Source organism: Notamacropus eugenii, chromosome 1 (genome assembly GCF_028372415.1).
Source record: "Notamacropus eugenii isolate mMacEug1 chromosome 1, mMacEug1.pri_v2, whole genome shotgun sequence".
Lineage (NCBI taxonomy): Eukaryota > Metazoa > Chordata > Mammalia > Diprotodontia > Macropodidae > Notamacropus > Notamacropus eugenii.
The window spans coordinates 716,411,992-716,427,972 of record NC_092872.1 but is presented as its reverse complement, the minus strand read 5'-3'; the positions used below and the strand labels follow the sequence as shown (position 1 = coordinate 716,427,972).

Here is a 15,981-nt window from a genome sequence, read left to right as displayed (position 1 = left end):
ATGGTAATAGTCTCAACCGTAATAGAGAAGTGTGAATAGGGACAGTTTGATAAGGGGGACAATAAGTTCTGTTTTGGACAGATTATGTGTCTGTACAATATCCAGTTTGAGTGCTCCAAAATGTAGTTTGTGATGCAGGACAAGGTCGCAAGAGAGACTCTAGGGCTGGAAATATTGATCTTGAAGTCATTTGTATAGAGATGGTAACTAAATCTATGGGAGCTGATCAGGTCACCAAGTTAGAAAGCATAGAGAAGCAGACCCAGGTCACAGCCTTAGGGAACACCCCCAGTTAGGGGACATGACATGGAAGATGAGTGAATAAAGGGGAATAAGAAGGAGGTGGCAAACAGGTAGGAGGAGAGCACTGGATCTAGAATCAAGAGACCCAAGTTTGAATCCCACCTTTGACATTTGCTAGCTTTGTGACCCCAAACAAGTCTTTTAACCTGTCAAAGCCTTGATTTCTTTATCTGTAAGATGGAAATAATAGTAGCAACAATGCTTATACCCATAGTACCTACCTCTTAAAGTTATGATAAGAATCAAATGAGATAATACGTGTGCTGCTTCTAAATCATATGTAACCTATTACCACTATCCTCTCTGATCAGGTCGCAAGGTGGTGGAGGTGAAGGAGTGGTACAAGAATCGAGAAGATTTGTTAGAGATGAGACAAGTAGATAAAGTCTCGAACTGGACCACCGAATACTTCAAGCCAGGGCATTTCCTGGCTTTGCGAGGTACACTACTCTCCTCAACCACATCAGGACCCTTAGAACCTCAAGGTTTATAGAGTCTTCACAGGTCATCCCATTTCTATTAATGTCCCTAACTGGAAGTCTAAGAGCAAAGTTAGCAGATGGGGTCATGGTAAAAGAGTTAAAGATAAAGAAAGGTGGAATATTTTTAGGATTTTTAGAGATGGAAGGAACCTTAGTTATCATCTAGATATCATCTGGATTCCAATTCCCATATTATTACAAAGGGTAAACTGAGACCTAGAGAGAAGTCGTCATACAAATATTAACTGGAAGAGCTGGGATTCAAACCCAGAGCTCCCAACTCCAAATCCTGTGCCTTCTCTACTCATCATTTTACTGACCAAAGAGCACTTCTGCCTAACATCTCAAGTACTTGGCTTCTATTCCCGAGAACACATCCTAAGAAATGGACCCACAGTAAGGTGTGGCAAGTATAAACATTACCAAGCAAAGTCAAGTTAACAAGCATTTACTAAGCAATGGCTTAAGTGCCAAGCCCAGTGCAGAGAATAGAAATAATAACGAAGTACTGCCACTGCTCTCTGAGAGTTTACATTCTGATGGAGGAAGAGAATACATGAGGAGAAGTGGAAAGTGGAAGAAAGTGAAAGGTACCTGGCTGGTAAAGAAAGTGCAGAAAACCAGCAGGGATGCGTGGAGAGAAAGGAAGAGGGCTCACTCACTTATAGAGCTGGGTTTTATGGGTTTGAGTGGTGAGCAAAGAGGCGGAAACCTAGAATCAGGGTTTCCCCAGGAAAGAAACAACTTCTGTGGTCACTGAATGCAAACTCCACTCTAGAATATCCCTGATGAGAGAAGGGGAGCGGGAGGAACCATCAGGTCTCTGCTTGAACAGTTGCAGTGACAGGGAACTCACTGTTTTTTGAGGCAGCTCATCCCATTGTTATACAGTCTTCATTATTAGGAATTCTTCCTTATATCCACCTTTTGGTATCTTCTACACATTGGTGCCACATCCACTCTTTGGAGATAGCCAGAATAAATCTAATGCAATCCCCCTTCCAAACGGCATCCTTCAGGTATACAAAGATGGCAAAAAGAGCTTCCTCTAAGAATTCTCTGCTACAGACTAACCATTCCAGATCATAGTGCAATGGAAAGAGCAAAGGATTTGGAATCTGAAGTTTTGGCATTTGATTTCAAAACCCAGTTCTGTTACTTACCTACCTTCATGACCTTGGGAATCTGTTTCCCTCTCTAGGCCTCAGTTTCTTCATTTGGTAAATTAAATGCCCACTCTGGTCTTTTCCAGCTCTAAAAATCCCCTGGTCTTAGTTCCTTGCATGACAAGGTCTCAAGTCCCTTACCATTCTAGTGGATTTCCTCTAACTATGATCCAATTTGTTAATATTCCTCCTAAAATACACACTTTCTAAAACTGGATATGGTATTCTAAATGTGGTCAAACCAAGACAGAAGAGTAGGGCTTTCCATCTAGACATTACATTCACCATTAATTTGTTGTTGCTGTGTCGTTTCAATTGTGTCTGATTCTTCGTGACCCCATTTTGGGCTTTTCTTGGCAAAGATACTAGAGTGACTTGCCATTTCCTTCTCTAGCTCATTTTTTACAGATGAGGAAACTGAGGCAAATAAGCTTAAGTGACTTGCCCAGAGTCACACAGCTAGTAAGTGTCTGGATTTGAACTCATGAAGTTGAGTCTTCCTGATTCCAAGGCCAGTGCTCTGTGCACTGTCCACCTAGCTGCTCACTCTCCATTAATACGTATGCTCTATTATATAGTATATACATTATACATAACATAAAATATATACTCCATTAATGCAACCTGATATCTCATCAGTCCTTTTGGCTGCTGTCACATTATATTGCTCATTCTTTTTGAACTTGCTGTCTACTAAAACTCCCAGGGCTTTCACACTTTGAACATTCTATGGTCTCATCTTAGTCTCAAGAATCTCTATCATGACCTGAGAAGGAGGGGTTCTTTTCTCTGATCCATGAGCCGGATCTAATCCTGGGGACCTGACCCAGTAATTTCATTGCCGAGAGGACACAGGGGACTGCTGTGTGCCTGTTGTATCACTTTGGTACATTGGCCTCACCTGGGGTTCTCTAAATATACTCATGATATAACTCACGTCTAAGTACCTCCAAGTATGGGTAACACAGTCCCCATCTCCTATATAAACATTAAAGATTATCGACGCATATTAGATGGAGTACAGTCTTTATTTCACTCTATAAAAAATGTACAATATACAAAGAACACAGAAGAAATACAGCACCAATACAGAAATCCATAAAGTACTCAAATGGCCCACTAGTCTTGATCTGAAAAGTAAACACTCTTTGGAGGATGCTAAACAAAAAATATCTTCTTGCCTCTGACTGTGTTCCTTTGCAATTCATAGCAGTGGCAAGAGGAGGTAACAAGGTGTAGCTCTCATGGCCACCATGACATGGCTCTAGTCATTCAACCGTGGGGGCCATATTGACAATCCTTTCCCTTCTCCTCAGTTGTAGAAAGTTCTCTCTCTCGAAGACCAGTACTCAAGCTTCTGATTCAGGATTTCTCCAACTTGGGGTTATCTACAAGACCACTCCTCAAATCTCTCCTTCCTCTACGCAGGAGTTTGGAGTTCACAAAATCATCCATGAACCAACCACCTCCTTGGTCAAAACAGGCCTAAACAAGTCTCCTTCTGCCATGTACTTCTGCTGCAAGTCCTCATTAACTGCCCCAGGGTTGGGAGTGTGGAGATGAAGAGGAGAGTAATCCCTTACTGTTCCTCCTCACTCCACTCCCCCTCCTCCACTGCTCTTAGCTGCATTCCACAAGACTATGCCAGTGATAATGCAAAAAGGGAGTCTTGGAGGGGGCACTGCCAACTCGTTTTATACAGAACAGGAAAGGAGGTATAGCTCTTCTACATGAGTCTACCCCCTTAACTCCCATCTGCCAATTATATGGGAAGCAACCTCAGTTCCTGGGGACCAAATAAAAGAGTCTCTTGTATTCTCTCCACAAGTACCTATGAAACAAGGCTCTCTTCCATTGGGAGGGGCCCCTCAAATGCCTTCAAGCAAAGGACCATGCCTTATAATTTCACCAAGTGGATCAGCAGAATCCCTTATCAACCCCTTTTCCATATCTGTAGTCCTCCATCTCCTAATTCTGAGGTTAGTGCACATCCCATGCAGGTTTGGGTGCCTCCCTCTATCTTTAAAGAACTCCCAGATATCTGAGTTCTGAATCAAGGTGCAAATAAGCAATTCATTTAATAATAATGTATTCAAATCCTTCCTCTTATCCCCCCATCCAAGGAGTTTCCAAGGGACTTAAAAAGAAGCTCTAGAATATAAAAAACATAAAAGCCACCAGCAATAAGGTTAAAAGCTGTCTGTCAGCAGCAAAGTTCCCTAGAGTCTTAGGAGCTCTCTGCCAAAGTTCAAAAACCTGCCTTGATGCTCTTCCAGTCTGGGGGGGTCACAGCTGGGCCCCAGATTAATCCCCCTGGGAGGAGAGGAGAAGTTAACCCCAACAGCCCCAGAAAGTTAACCCAAAAGTACCAGAATCTTATCACTGTCCACAGCCCCATTTTGTTGTGTGGGAGTTTGAAGGGAGTTAACTCAGCCCTCCCCAGGTCCACCAGAACAGCCTGGCCATCAGCACAAGATTTTCCAAGCAAAGGTGCCAGGGGGAAGGGAGCCATTATCTGAGCAGGAAGACCTCTGACAGTGACCATGGCATATCTCACTTCCACCTTTTAGTGCATACCTACAAGACCATGATACCAGAGACAGACCGCACAATGGAATTCTACCATACAGCCAGAGTGGATGGCCTCGTGAAGAGATCAGAGACCCCCCGATCAATGACTGAGTACTATGAGGGGAGGCCAGATTTCCTTGTTTACCGACATGTTGATTATGGTGTCCGGACCAAGAAATTTAGCCTCAACAGTGCGGATACAAATCCTCGACCCATGTTGGTAGGAGCTTCCTTTAGGCCTGTAGCATGCTGTTGTCCCTTACCTTTAAGCCTATACATTGTTAATTATGATAAGGATAATGATGAGCATTCTACTAATCAATGATATTGATGATATGAGCACAGTGTAGTACGGTAGAGGTGTTGGAAGACTTGAATTGGAGTTTTCTGCCTTATACTAGCAATCTTGGGCAAAAAGTTAACCTTTCTGAGCATTAGTTTCCTCATCTGCAAAAAATGCTTACATTAACCACATGAGATTCTAGATTTAGGGACCTTAAAAGTTATTAAGTTCAACCTCCTTCATTTTAAAGATGAGGAAATCAAGACCCGAAAGGGTAAGGTGGTTTGCCCAATGTGACATAGCTAGTGCGTAACAGCCCTCCAATTCTAGATCTATCTCTCTTTCCAATATTCCACTGCTACCTTCATTTTCTCCTATTGTATGTCTCTCATTGGTCATTAGACAAGAATATCATATTTGCTATACTTAAGCAGCTAGTATGCACCATAGTGCATAGAGCACCAGAACTGGAGTCAGAAAGACCTGAGTTCAAATGTGGTCTCAGACATGTATTAGCTGTATGACACTGGGCAAGTCACTTAACCCTGTTGCCCAGTTTCCTCTTCTGAAAATGAGTTGGAGAAGGAAATGGAAAACCATTCCAGTATCTTTCCTAAGAACACCCCAAATGAGGTCGTGAAGTGTCAGACACGACTGAAACTGAATATCAATAATAGTTAAGCTAATATTAATATAGTCAGTCTAAAGACTTTGCTTACCCTCCATTTCCTTTTCTGCTACTTTGCTCCCATTCAGCTAGCTGCATTTACTCACAGGATTGTGTTCATCCTTCATTACCAAAGAACACCATGCCATCAGAGAAATGATGACATGACTAGCACTTGAATGGGGACCCAGCTAGCTGGGTAACTCAGCTCCTTCTCTCCTGTCTGCCTCCCCCTCCCCTTAACTTCTTTACAAAGGAAGGTAAATTTGGATGGCCAAAACATGCCCAGTTGACTCTTCCCCTCCCCTCTTCTCCCCTCCCCTCCCCTCTCCTCTCCTACTCTGAAGTTGGGACACCAATGGGCCCCTGCCTGAGGGCTCTACTGGACCCTCTAGCTTTAGAGTGATTATCAATAGTAACTGTTGCTCTTTCTCTTCCAGCCAGATGTCTTTCTTTTTCTTAGTCTCATTAAAGGGGCCATGCCCTGGCTACTTCTTAAACAGGTCTATTCAATGAATGGGTGTTACCTCACCCTAAGTGAGTACCTGCAAAGACCTTGGCCTAAAGGGCCCAAGGTCTCCTAGTGCATCCTAGGTCATTTCCAGTCATTGTGATGAATATCTGGTCACTGGATTCAGTTGGCTCTGGAGAAGTGAGACTGGTGACCTGCACAGCCCTCATTCACTCAAAACAAAATCAAGTGCAAGTCATGTCATCATTTCTCTGATGGCATGGTCTTCTTCGGCAATGAAGGACAAACACAAAACTTTACTCCCATCCTTGAAAAAGCCAAAGAGGGCCACCTGCGATTGGGGAGCCTCCATTTTATATTCTTTTTTTGTTTTATGCCAAGTAGCATCACCAAGTGACTAGCCTCCAGGTGATGAATGATGCTTTTTCTTGGATGGTCCTTGGAAAGTAGGCAGTATAAGGTTATTGTGATGAAGGTACGTTATAAGGTGCTATAGAAATGAGAATAGTGTCATTGTCAATATTATTATTAATAATATTTTATTATATACTATAATATATAGCACTTATATAACTATAAGTACCTATAGCATAACTATACTACATAGTATAGTTATATATACTATAACTGATATAACACCTTCAGGTTTGCAAAGTGCTTTAAAAATATTTTTTTATCCTCACAATAACTGGGAACAGGTGCTAATCATTATCATGAATGTTGTTAAGTGTAAATTAAAATATGGCTCTTGACTTCACCTCATCAGGCATTCAATAACTCTACAGGTTGAAGGGACTATGGTGATCTGGAGAAGGACTAAGATTTTCTACCACCATCTGCCACTCTGACCCCTTAAATTACAGTGACCTAACCCATTTCTCCTTCGGTTTTGGTACCTTTGATGTTGTTCAGTCATTTCAGTTATATCTGACTCTTGGTGACCCCATTTGGGGATTTCTTGACAAAGATGCTGGAGTGGTTTGCCATTTCTTTCTTCAGCTGGTATCTACCTTGACTCAATCAATTTCTTCTCTCCACCTTTGACAAATGAAGAGAATAGAAGAAAGGGAAAAAACGGGAGTAAGAAAAAGTCAAGAAATCAATGTGGCTTTTAAATAAGTGATTAGATTTTGACTGCCACTCCAATAATGGGATCCCAGATCCCTATCCCTGAATCTTTCCTCTTTCTACAAACCCCAGCTCTCATCCTCCCAGCATCACCCCAAACCTGCTGGAAGGATGCAGAGAAAACAGCAACAATTGCTCTGGCTACTATCCTTTCCACAATTTCCCACCCTACAGTTTCTTCCCCTAGAAAATCACAGAGAGATTCAACCGAAACCTTGAAAAGCTGGCAGATGATGATGTAGCTGAGCGCATATTTATGGTCGCAGATGAACGGATTCAACTTCGGTACCACTGCAGGAATGATTGCATCACTACCTCAAAGCGGGAGTTCCAAAAAAGGAATGATGTGGACAACAAAGGGAATAAGATCATCATGACTCCAGACATGTGTATTTCCTATGAGGTAGGGAAACAGACAGACTGAGAGACAGGTAGACAGATAGGAAGACAGGAAGACAGAGAGAAAGGCAGACAGGCAGGCAGGAAGGCAGGGACAAAAGCAGACCAAGCTTTCCTTCTCTGGTGATTCTGTCTGGGCTAGCTCTTAAGTATAAACAGAATCCTGAAGTTCAGACCTGGCCACCTCACTCTGCCTTCTTTTGGGGGATTAGAGGAAGAGTGATATGCCCTTCTTATCTTGCAGAGTAAAGCCCTTTGAAATCACAACCAGGAAATATTCACAGTTCCTCAGCTTCTTGTCCAGTCCCTTTTCCTGAGGAGCTCAAGGACTGTAACTTAGATGTCAGCCACCTTAATTCTAAGCCAGCAGGAGGTCACTTAGATAAGCTATCCAGTCACCTCCACCTTAATGGGCATGTATTTCAATAATGGGAACTAGGAAGGGAATGGATGGTGACAGTACAGGGGCATCTGCCTCCCTTACATTCATCCTAGGCATGCCCTGCTGGTGCTGTTTAGTCATGTATGACCTCAGCAGTGAGGATGGGCATGGGGCATGAAGACACCAAAGTACATAGAGGCAGAGACTTAACTCAGAGAATATCTTAGGAGGACCAGAGCTAGAATCTCTGTATCTCTTTCATTACCATCACTGGGATTCCAGGTAGAACCCCGGGAACACACCAAGAAGCTACTATTCCAATACGAATTGATGATGGACTTAAAGAATGAAGAAAAGCTATCCAAACACCAAGTCTGGGAATCTGAAATGGAGGTAATGGTCCCCACTCTGCAAGGTGGGGAGGTGGCATTGGGGCTCATGAGATCAAGGGACATGCTTAAAGAACCTCAACATGCTAGGGCTACAATATGTCATTGTTGTTGTTCATCATTTCTATTTTTAAAGGGGACCAGTGACTTTACAGAGGATGTCTGTACATGTGACTTGGATTTAAGTGAGGCAGAGTTGTGGACCTCCAGCAAGTGGCTATCTGGGGAAGCTTACGGACCCCTTTTCAGAATGTTTTATTGCCTACATTCCTAATGGAAGAGAAAGCTAAATTTCATTTAGATGTGAAAATAAAGATGTAGTTTTCCCCTAAGTTTACAGATCCTCTGAATTCATCCATGGACCTCAGGTTAATAACTTAAGACAAACTTAACACAGAGAATGGTAGAAAATGTGCTAGAAAGAACCTCTGAACACAGAATGTCAGAGCTGAATATCATAAGACTTAGAGCTGGAAGAGAATGTAAAGAACATGGAAACACAGAATATTAGAAGGGGAAATGACTTTAGAAGTTGCCTGGTACAACCAGCCCGCAGAGGAGGAAACTAAGATCACAAAAGATGAAGTGATTTGCTCAACTTTACCCAGAAAGTAATGGCAAGGTTAGGATTAGAACTGCAGACTCCTGACCCTCCATCTAGTGCTTTCCATGACACCTTATCCTCTTACCAGCTCTCCATCAGCTGTCCCCATACTACTATCCTTCTCTGCTCCCTTGCTCATCAATAGCTTGTACCATTCAAAATGCTCCACTTATGGCCCCATCTACTCAAATCTCCTCTTTCCTGCTAAACTTTGTGTCTAAATCATACCCTCAATGACTTATCCTTCCAGAAGGTTTTTAGGCTTAACCAAAATGTCCACTTCTCAGAAAAAGACTCTTCATCCCCTCGAGTTCATTGAACCAAAATGGTCCCAGAGAACAGATCAAGAAACATATCTTCCTCCTCTTAGTAGATTTGTAGGGAGATTACTTAGGCAGAATTTCGTATACATCATCAGATATATTTTTGCTTAGCCATTTTTTCTGAGTTACATTGGAGAGTTCAATTCCTCCTGTGGGAGAATACAAGTCCAGAAATGTAAAAACAAAAGTATCAGTAAAACATATTTAAAAATAAAACACCACTTTTCAGCTACCTGAGAGATGCTTGAGTAGTCCAATAAGAAAGTTGTGGAAAAATCAGTCACTACCTACCCTACACAGAATGATGGTGCTTTCTTCTGTGAAGATACCATTGATATGACTGATTTATAAAGAGTTACTTCCATATAGAATTGCTTGGTGGTGTTGTGGGAGAATTGTAAATGGGGAATAGACTTTACCTCTACAATGCTTTATTCTTCTGGGTGCGCTAACACCTGAAGGATGGCCATTCTATCTCTTGAGTCTCTCTAATGAGAAGCTTTAGAGTTAGGGCTATTATGGATGATAAGTCACAAGCCACAAACCACAGCCAACTTAGCAATTAGAGAGGAAACCATCTCCCTATAACACCAAGTTGCTTTTACAAGAAAAGAGCACTGGGGAAGAATGTGACATGGGGCCCGAATGTGTGCTTTTCTTCAACTCCTGATAAATCCTAGGCAAGTAGAGAAGCCACACCACTGATCTGAATGTCTCAGCAGATTTATATTTCCAAATAAGGTCCTAGAGATCCTGAAGGTTCGTGAGGAAGAGGAAGATACTCACAATCTGACCATCTCCATCTATGATACCAAAAGGAATGAGAAGAGCAAGGAGCAGCGTGAAGCCCTGGTAGGTGGAGGACTGAGGGTGACCAGGGTACCCTTCAATCCCCAGTGGAACCAGGAAATCACCTTTATCAGTCACACATTCATTCAGTAGAGCTGCTATTTCAGGAGTGATCAGGCACTGTAAACCCTCAGTCTTTCAAATGTCCCCAAGGTCTATGCATCTAGCCATGCACATGTTTTGAACCTCAATCATACTTCTATGATCAAAGGGGATCCCAGGGGATATCTTGTTTTTACAGTTGATGAAAGTGAGGCACAAAGAGGTTAAATGACTTTTCCATGGGTAGTTAGCATCAGAAATGCTAGGGCCTCTGACTATAAAGCTAGTGTTTCCATAGTACCACCTGTTACAGAGTGAAGACAGATTTTTTCCCAGATGTGTTTGTCTTTCAATGATATAGGGATCCAGTTTAAGATCCAACAGGTCAACAGGAGTAGACATTGTTAGGTCAGAAAGCAGTTGGATTGCCAGCCTATATGAACTGCTTAGGCTGGCAGAATACCATTCAGTTGGCTGAAACTCTACTGGTCTCTTTGCCTTTTCCTATCTTCAGCCCAGCATTGGCAGTACCTATCCAAGTCTTCAGGATAGGGCCAGCCTGACTAGCCCCAAGTTCTGCAAATTCATCAGGGAGGAGTTAGGTGATATCTTCAGGTTCTAAGACAATGGAACGAAGGGGGGAAAATGCTGAATCTCTTGGAACTTAAAGATTTTCTCCAAATAGGCAAAGTAACTCTTGGGCTTGGCTAAGCAGGAAAAGTGGATAAAGTCAATGGTTCTGAAATCATTGAGGAATATGAATCCATAGACTAAACTTGTTCTATACAACAGCTGTGTTAAACTGAAACAACAACAGAGCCTGCTAAACTGTATGTAAAGATCCCTGCTGGCTATATATTGACTTAGAAACCCCTGTATTAATCTTATCTGTGTTCAATTGTATTTTAATTTTGTCAAATATTTCTCAATTACATTCATGTTTCGTCAATGCTGTGGTCACAATCCCCAGGCCATGTATAAGACAGGATGGAATCCCTTTTGTCCCCAGGTCCTGTGTGCTGCCCTAATTGGGGGAAAGGTGGGAACTACAGCACACACAGAGATACAGACTCACAAAAAATATGCTCAGAGAGACACACACTGACACAGACCCAGAGAGAAGCACAGGACTCAAATTAATGGAAAGAATGATCACCCCAGGTTGATAATTTTTTTTATTAAATAACCACAATGAAGTATCCATACTTCAAACAAAAACAGAGAAACTACCGATAAGCATTGATACAACAAATAAGCCCAGGGGTAACCTTTGATACCAAGCAATGGAATGGAAATCAAGAGACTCAGAATCCAAGCCAAGCTGTGCCCCTGACTCTCTGGGTGATCACGTGGAAGTCACTTCCACATGGCTGATCCTCAGTTTTTCCAACTATAAAATAAGGTTATTGGAACACTGAAGGGTGGCACAATACAGTACTCTTAAAGGAGTCAGAAGATCTAGGTTCAGATCCTGGATTTTTTCACATGCTTCTGTGGCAATGAAGTCTGGCTATACTCTCCTAGACTAAGCCCCGCCACCCCCCAAATGCTGCTTTTGTGACACTGGACAAGTCACCTCATCTGGAAAATGAGTAGGTTGGGAGAATGAACTAGATAGTGTGTTTTTTCATATATAAAGTTCCCCTGTAGGTCTAAATCCTAAATCCTAAGTCTTTTCTAGTTTCAGTATTCTTGATTCTAAGTTTCTGTGCTTCTGTATACTCTGAAAACCACTGGACCAGATGAGGAAAGGACAGTTCTTGGCTCTTTCAGGCCATAGGAGTCTTGTATTGCCATCCTGGATGAGGAGCATCCCCACTTTCCTCCAAGGCATATTTCCTTCTGGGTGGAATCCAGTGGTATATCACTAGATGAATGTGTCTCCCTTTCTCTCACCACCTAGGAGAGGCAAGCCCAGGAGGAGCACATGCGCCAGGTGGAGGCTGAACTGGATTACTTGGCACCCTTCCTGGTCCAGCTCCCTCCTGGAGAGAAGTTGACTCGATGGCAGGCCTTACGCCTGAAAGATGAATGTCTCAATGACTTCAAGCAGCGGCTCATTGACAAGGCCAATCTCATCCAAGCCCGTTTTGAGAAGGTACATCCTGATTGTATAGTCTTGGCTGAGTCCCCCTACCTGAGTGCTGGACCTGGGGTCAGGAAGACCTGAGTTGAGAGAGAGATGGGAGGAAATGAGAAAAAGAGAAAGGGAGGGAGAGAGGAAGAGAGAAGAAAGAGAGATGGGGAGAGAAAGAGGGAGGAGGAGAGAAAGGAGAGAGAGAATCAAGGGGGGACAGTAGGACACAAGAGAAAGAGCACTGACTGAAGTCAGAAGGCCTGTGTTCTTCATTTACTACTGATGTGACCTTGGACAAGTTGTTTCAAGACTCAGTTTACTCATCCATAAAGTGTGGAGTTTTAACTAGACCTCCTCTGGAGTCTCTCCCGGCTCTAGAGCTGTGGTCCTATCATCCCATGACTTAGTGGGTAGTAGTCAAAATAATTCTTGTGAATGAGATTACCAAGGGACATAGTATGGAGAGAAGAGAAAATGAGTAAGAGTAGGCCCTTGGGGAATGTTAGGGTACTCTAAAGAAGAAGAGGAACTAGGAAAGGAAGAAAGGAAGGAACAATTAGTCCTCTAGTGAAAATCAACCACCTTGGATCAGGAGCAGAGAATGTCAGTAGATCAGGGAGCAAAGGATTTTGGGGTAATAACTATTAGGGAGAGGGAGTGGCAAATAGTGATTTCACAGCTGGCCAAGGAAACCAGCAAAGTCAGAGTGGGGGAGATGGACTGGAAGAAAAGGGATTGGCCAAAGAACTGAAGGTCACCTTAAGGCATGAGTCAAGCAATGGATAGAATGCCAGGAGCTTGTGCTTGGAGAATAAAATTTCAGAGTTCCAAATCTTAGAGATTACGGCATTCTAAGAAATGGCCAGTTCTGAGGCAGGCTCATGGTATTGGTATGTGCCTGGAGTAGGATGTGGAAGGACATAGCTAGGTTTGAAGACTTTGAGGGATTGTGTAGGCAGGATATCAGAAGGGTTGATAACATGAATGCTGAAATCCCCAAGAAAAAAGGCAAGGGATTGACGACTGGAAAAAGAACTGTGAAGGAAGTACTAAAGGACTCCTTCATTCCTCATCTCTAACCTTTCTCTCTCTCTCTCTCTCTCTCTCTCTCTCTCTCTCTCTCTCTCTCTCTCTCTCTCTCTCTCTCTCTCTCTCTCTCTCTTTCTCTCTCTCTCTCTCTCTCTCTCTCCCCCGCTCCTTCTCCTTCTCCCTCTCTCCTCCTCCACCCAAAGGAGACTCAGGAGCTTCAGAAGAAGCAGCAATGGTATCAAGAAAACCAGGTGACCATGACAGTGGAGGATGAAGAAGCCTATCTCACCTACTGCTCCCAAGCCATGTTCCGCATCCGTATTCTGGAGCAGAGACTCAACAGGTGAGGAATGTCTGGACTGGGCACATGATTCTCCAGTGGGATCAAAATCGGGGGGCCACAGCCATTAGACCCTGCTCTTCTATGAGTTCAAAATATGTCCTTGGGGATGTCATTTTTCTCCTCTCCAGCTCTCAGTTTGCCCAGCTGTTAAATGAGATGTTCGGGCTACATCATTTTTAATGCACCTTCTAGCGCCATTTGTCTGGGCTTCAGCAAATGAATTGGGATGTTAGTCTTTTGCTTTATTGCAGTCTCTTGTTCCAACACCTTTCAATTTCAAATTCTGGATAAAGGACAGATCACTCAAAACTTTTTTTTCTGCTTTCAGACACAAAGAACTCGCTCCACAGAAGTATCTGGCCCTGGAGGAAAAACTGTACAGGGACCCACGCCTGATTGAGTATCTGAAAGTGTTTGTCTGACATTTCTTGTGCATTCAGCATTGCCTTTCCTTCAGAAGGGAAGTCTCCTCCACCCCATCCCACCCCTGCCTCTAACTCCTTGTGGCCAATAAATACTCCTCCACTCTACTCATTGGCCTCACAATCATCCCACAAAATTTCCAGTGCCACCTTTAGTCTGCTAGTAGAGCTCATCAAGAATCTCATGTACACTAATTTTTTTTGGAAATAAGGCATTTCTTTATATAATTTCTTTCAGTTTCCCTAGAAGTAAAATTTTTTTAAATAAGCTTTTTGATCCTTTTAGTTCATAAGTTCCATCTTTAACTCTCTTCTCCCCTTCTCCTTCCTTGCTGTAGCCCTAAGGGTTAGATCTGATGGCCATGTTCTGTTTTCTTCAAGCTCACGTCTGAGTCCAAATTTCCAAACCAAAGGCCTCCACCTATGTAAAATGAAGCTCTAGAGTTACCTTGAAAACCACTGGACACATTTCCAGGTTTCCAGATACATTTCCAGCTTTGATGAAAACAATCAGAGACCATGTCTTAATTATATTTGCTTCCCCTAAGCTGCAGCCTCAAGGTCACATGTGGCTCTCTAGGTCCTCAAGTGTAGCCCTTTGGTTGAATCCAAACTTCACAGAACAAATCCCCTTCATGAAAGGTTTTGTTCCCTAAAACTTGGACTCAGTCAAAAGGCCACACCCTAGGTAGAGTGTACCTAGCATGATGCCTAGGAGATGTTTGATAAATATCTGCTGAATGTACAAGTGAATCAATCAATCAACATTCATTAAGCATCTACTATGGGTCAGACATTGTGCTAAGTGCTGGGAATACAGAGGCAAAAGACAGTCCCTTCCCTCAAAGCAAGGGAATGGAGGAGACAAAAAATAAATGCATAAATACAAACAAGCTACATGCAAGATAGGGGAAATAATTAATAAATGGAAGACACTAGAACTGGTTGGGAAAGTCTTCCTGTAAATGATGGGATTTTAGTTTGGACTTAAGAAAGTCAAGGGGATCAGTAGGCAGAGATGAGGAGGGAGACCATTCCAGGCATGGGTAGACAGCCAGAGAAAATGCCCAGAGTCAAGAGATGGAGCAGCTTAACCATGGAAGAACATTCAGGAGACCATTGTCACTGCATCAATGAGTATAGGAAGGGGTACCAGGTATAAGAAGACTGGAAAAGTAGAAGTGGAGGTGATGAAGGGCTTTGAAGGCCAAATAGAGGGTTTTGTATTTGATCTTGGAGGCAATGGGAAATCACTGGAGTTTATTTTAGGAGGGAAGGGGAGGATGACCTAGTCAGACCTGCACTTTAGGAAACTCACTTTAGTGATTAAATCGAGGATAGATTGGAGTGGGGAGAGACTTGAGGCAGGCAGACTCACCAGTAGGCTATTGCAACAGTCCAAGTGTGAGGTGATGAGGACCAGCACCAGAGGGGTAACAGAGAGAAAAGGGAATATATGGGAGATGTCACAAAGGTGAAATCAACAAACCTTGGCAACACACTGGATAGAGAGGGAGAAAAACCTAGGATGACTCCTAGGTTGTGAATCTAAGGAACTGGGAGGTTGGTATTGCCCTTTACAGTAATAGGGAAGGTGGCAGGGGCATCTTAGGGAGAAGATAAGGAGTTCTGTTTCAGTTTGAATTTAAGATATCTATTGAACATCCAGTTCAAGATGTCGGAAAGGTAGCTGGAGATGTGAGACCAGAAATCAGCGGAGAGACTGAGGTAGGAAAGGTAGATTTGAGAGTCATCTGCCCTGTTGCTGTTCAGTCATTAAAACATATAACTCTGTAGTTCATAACATGCCAGGCCCTTCTGTCTTCCACTATTTCCTGAAGTTTGTCCCAGCTCATGTTTGTTGCTCCCATGACATTATCCCTCCATCTCATCCTCTTGTCCCCTTCTCCTTTTGTCTTCAATCTTTCCCAGCAACAGGATCTTTTCAGTAAGTCTTGTCTTCTCATTATGTAGCCAAAGCATTTAAGCCTCAGCTTCAGTATTTGACCTTCCAATGAATATAGCCTGAATAAAGTGTGGACTGACTTTA

The 15,981-nt window shown here is 42.9% G+C and overlaps 1 protein-coding gene across 4 annotated transcripts in view; it reads left to right on the top strand.

Annotated features, from left to right (window-relative positions):
* DRC7 (dynein regulatory complex subunit 7) overlaps window positions 1-15,981 on the top strand; it is a 40,100-nt gene extending 24,119 nt beyond the window's left edge. For 3 of the 4 annotated variants that reach the window (XM_072636708.1, XM_072636706.1, XM_072636707.1), the window contains 8 exons: window positions 615-743; window positions 4,522-4,742; window positions 7,260-7,475; window positions 8,136-8,246; window positions 9,911-10,021; window positions 11,964-12,158; window positions 13,370-13,509; window positions 13,838-15,981. In XM_072636708.1, coding sequence (XP_072492809.1) covers window positions 615-743; window positions 4,522-4,742; window positions 7,260-7,475; window positions 8,136-8,246; window positions 9,911-10,021; window positions 11,964-12,158; window positions 13,370-13,509; window positions 13,838-13,931 — 1,217 coding nt within the window. In that variant the 3' untranslated portion in view covers window positions 13,932-15,981. The other variant, XM_072636709.1, reaches the window with a different exon arrangement.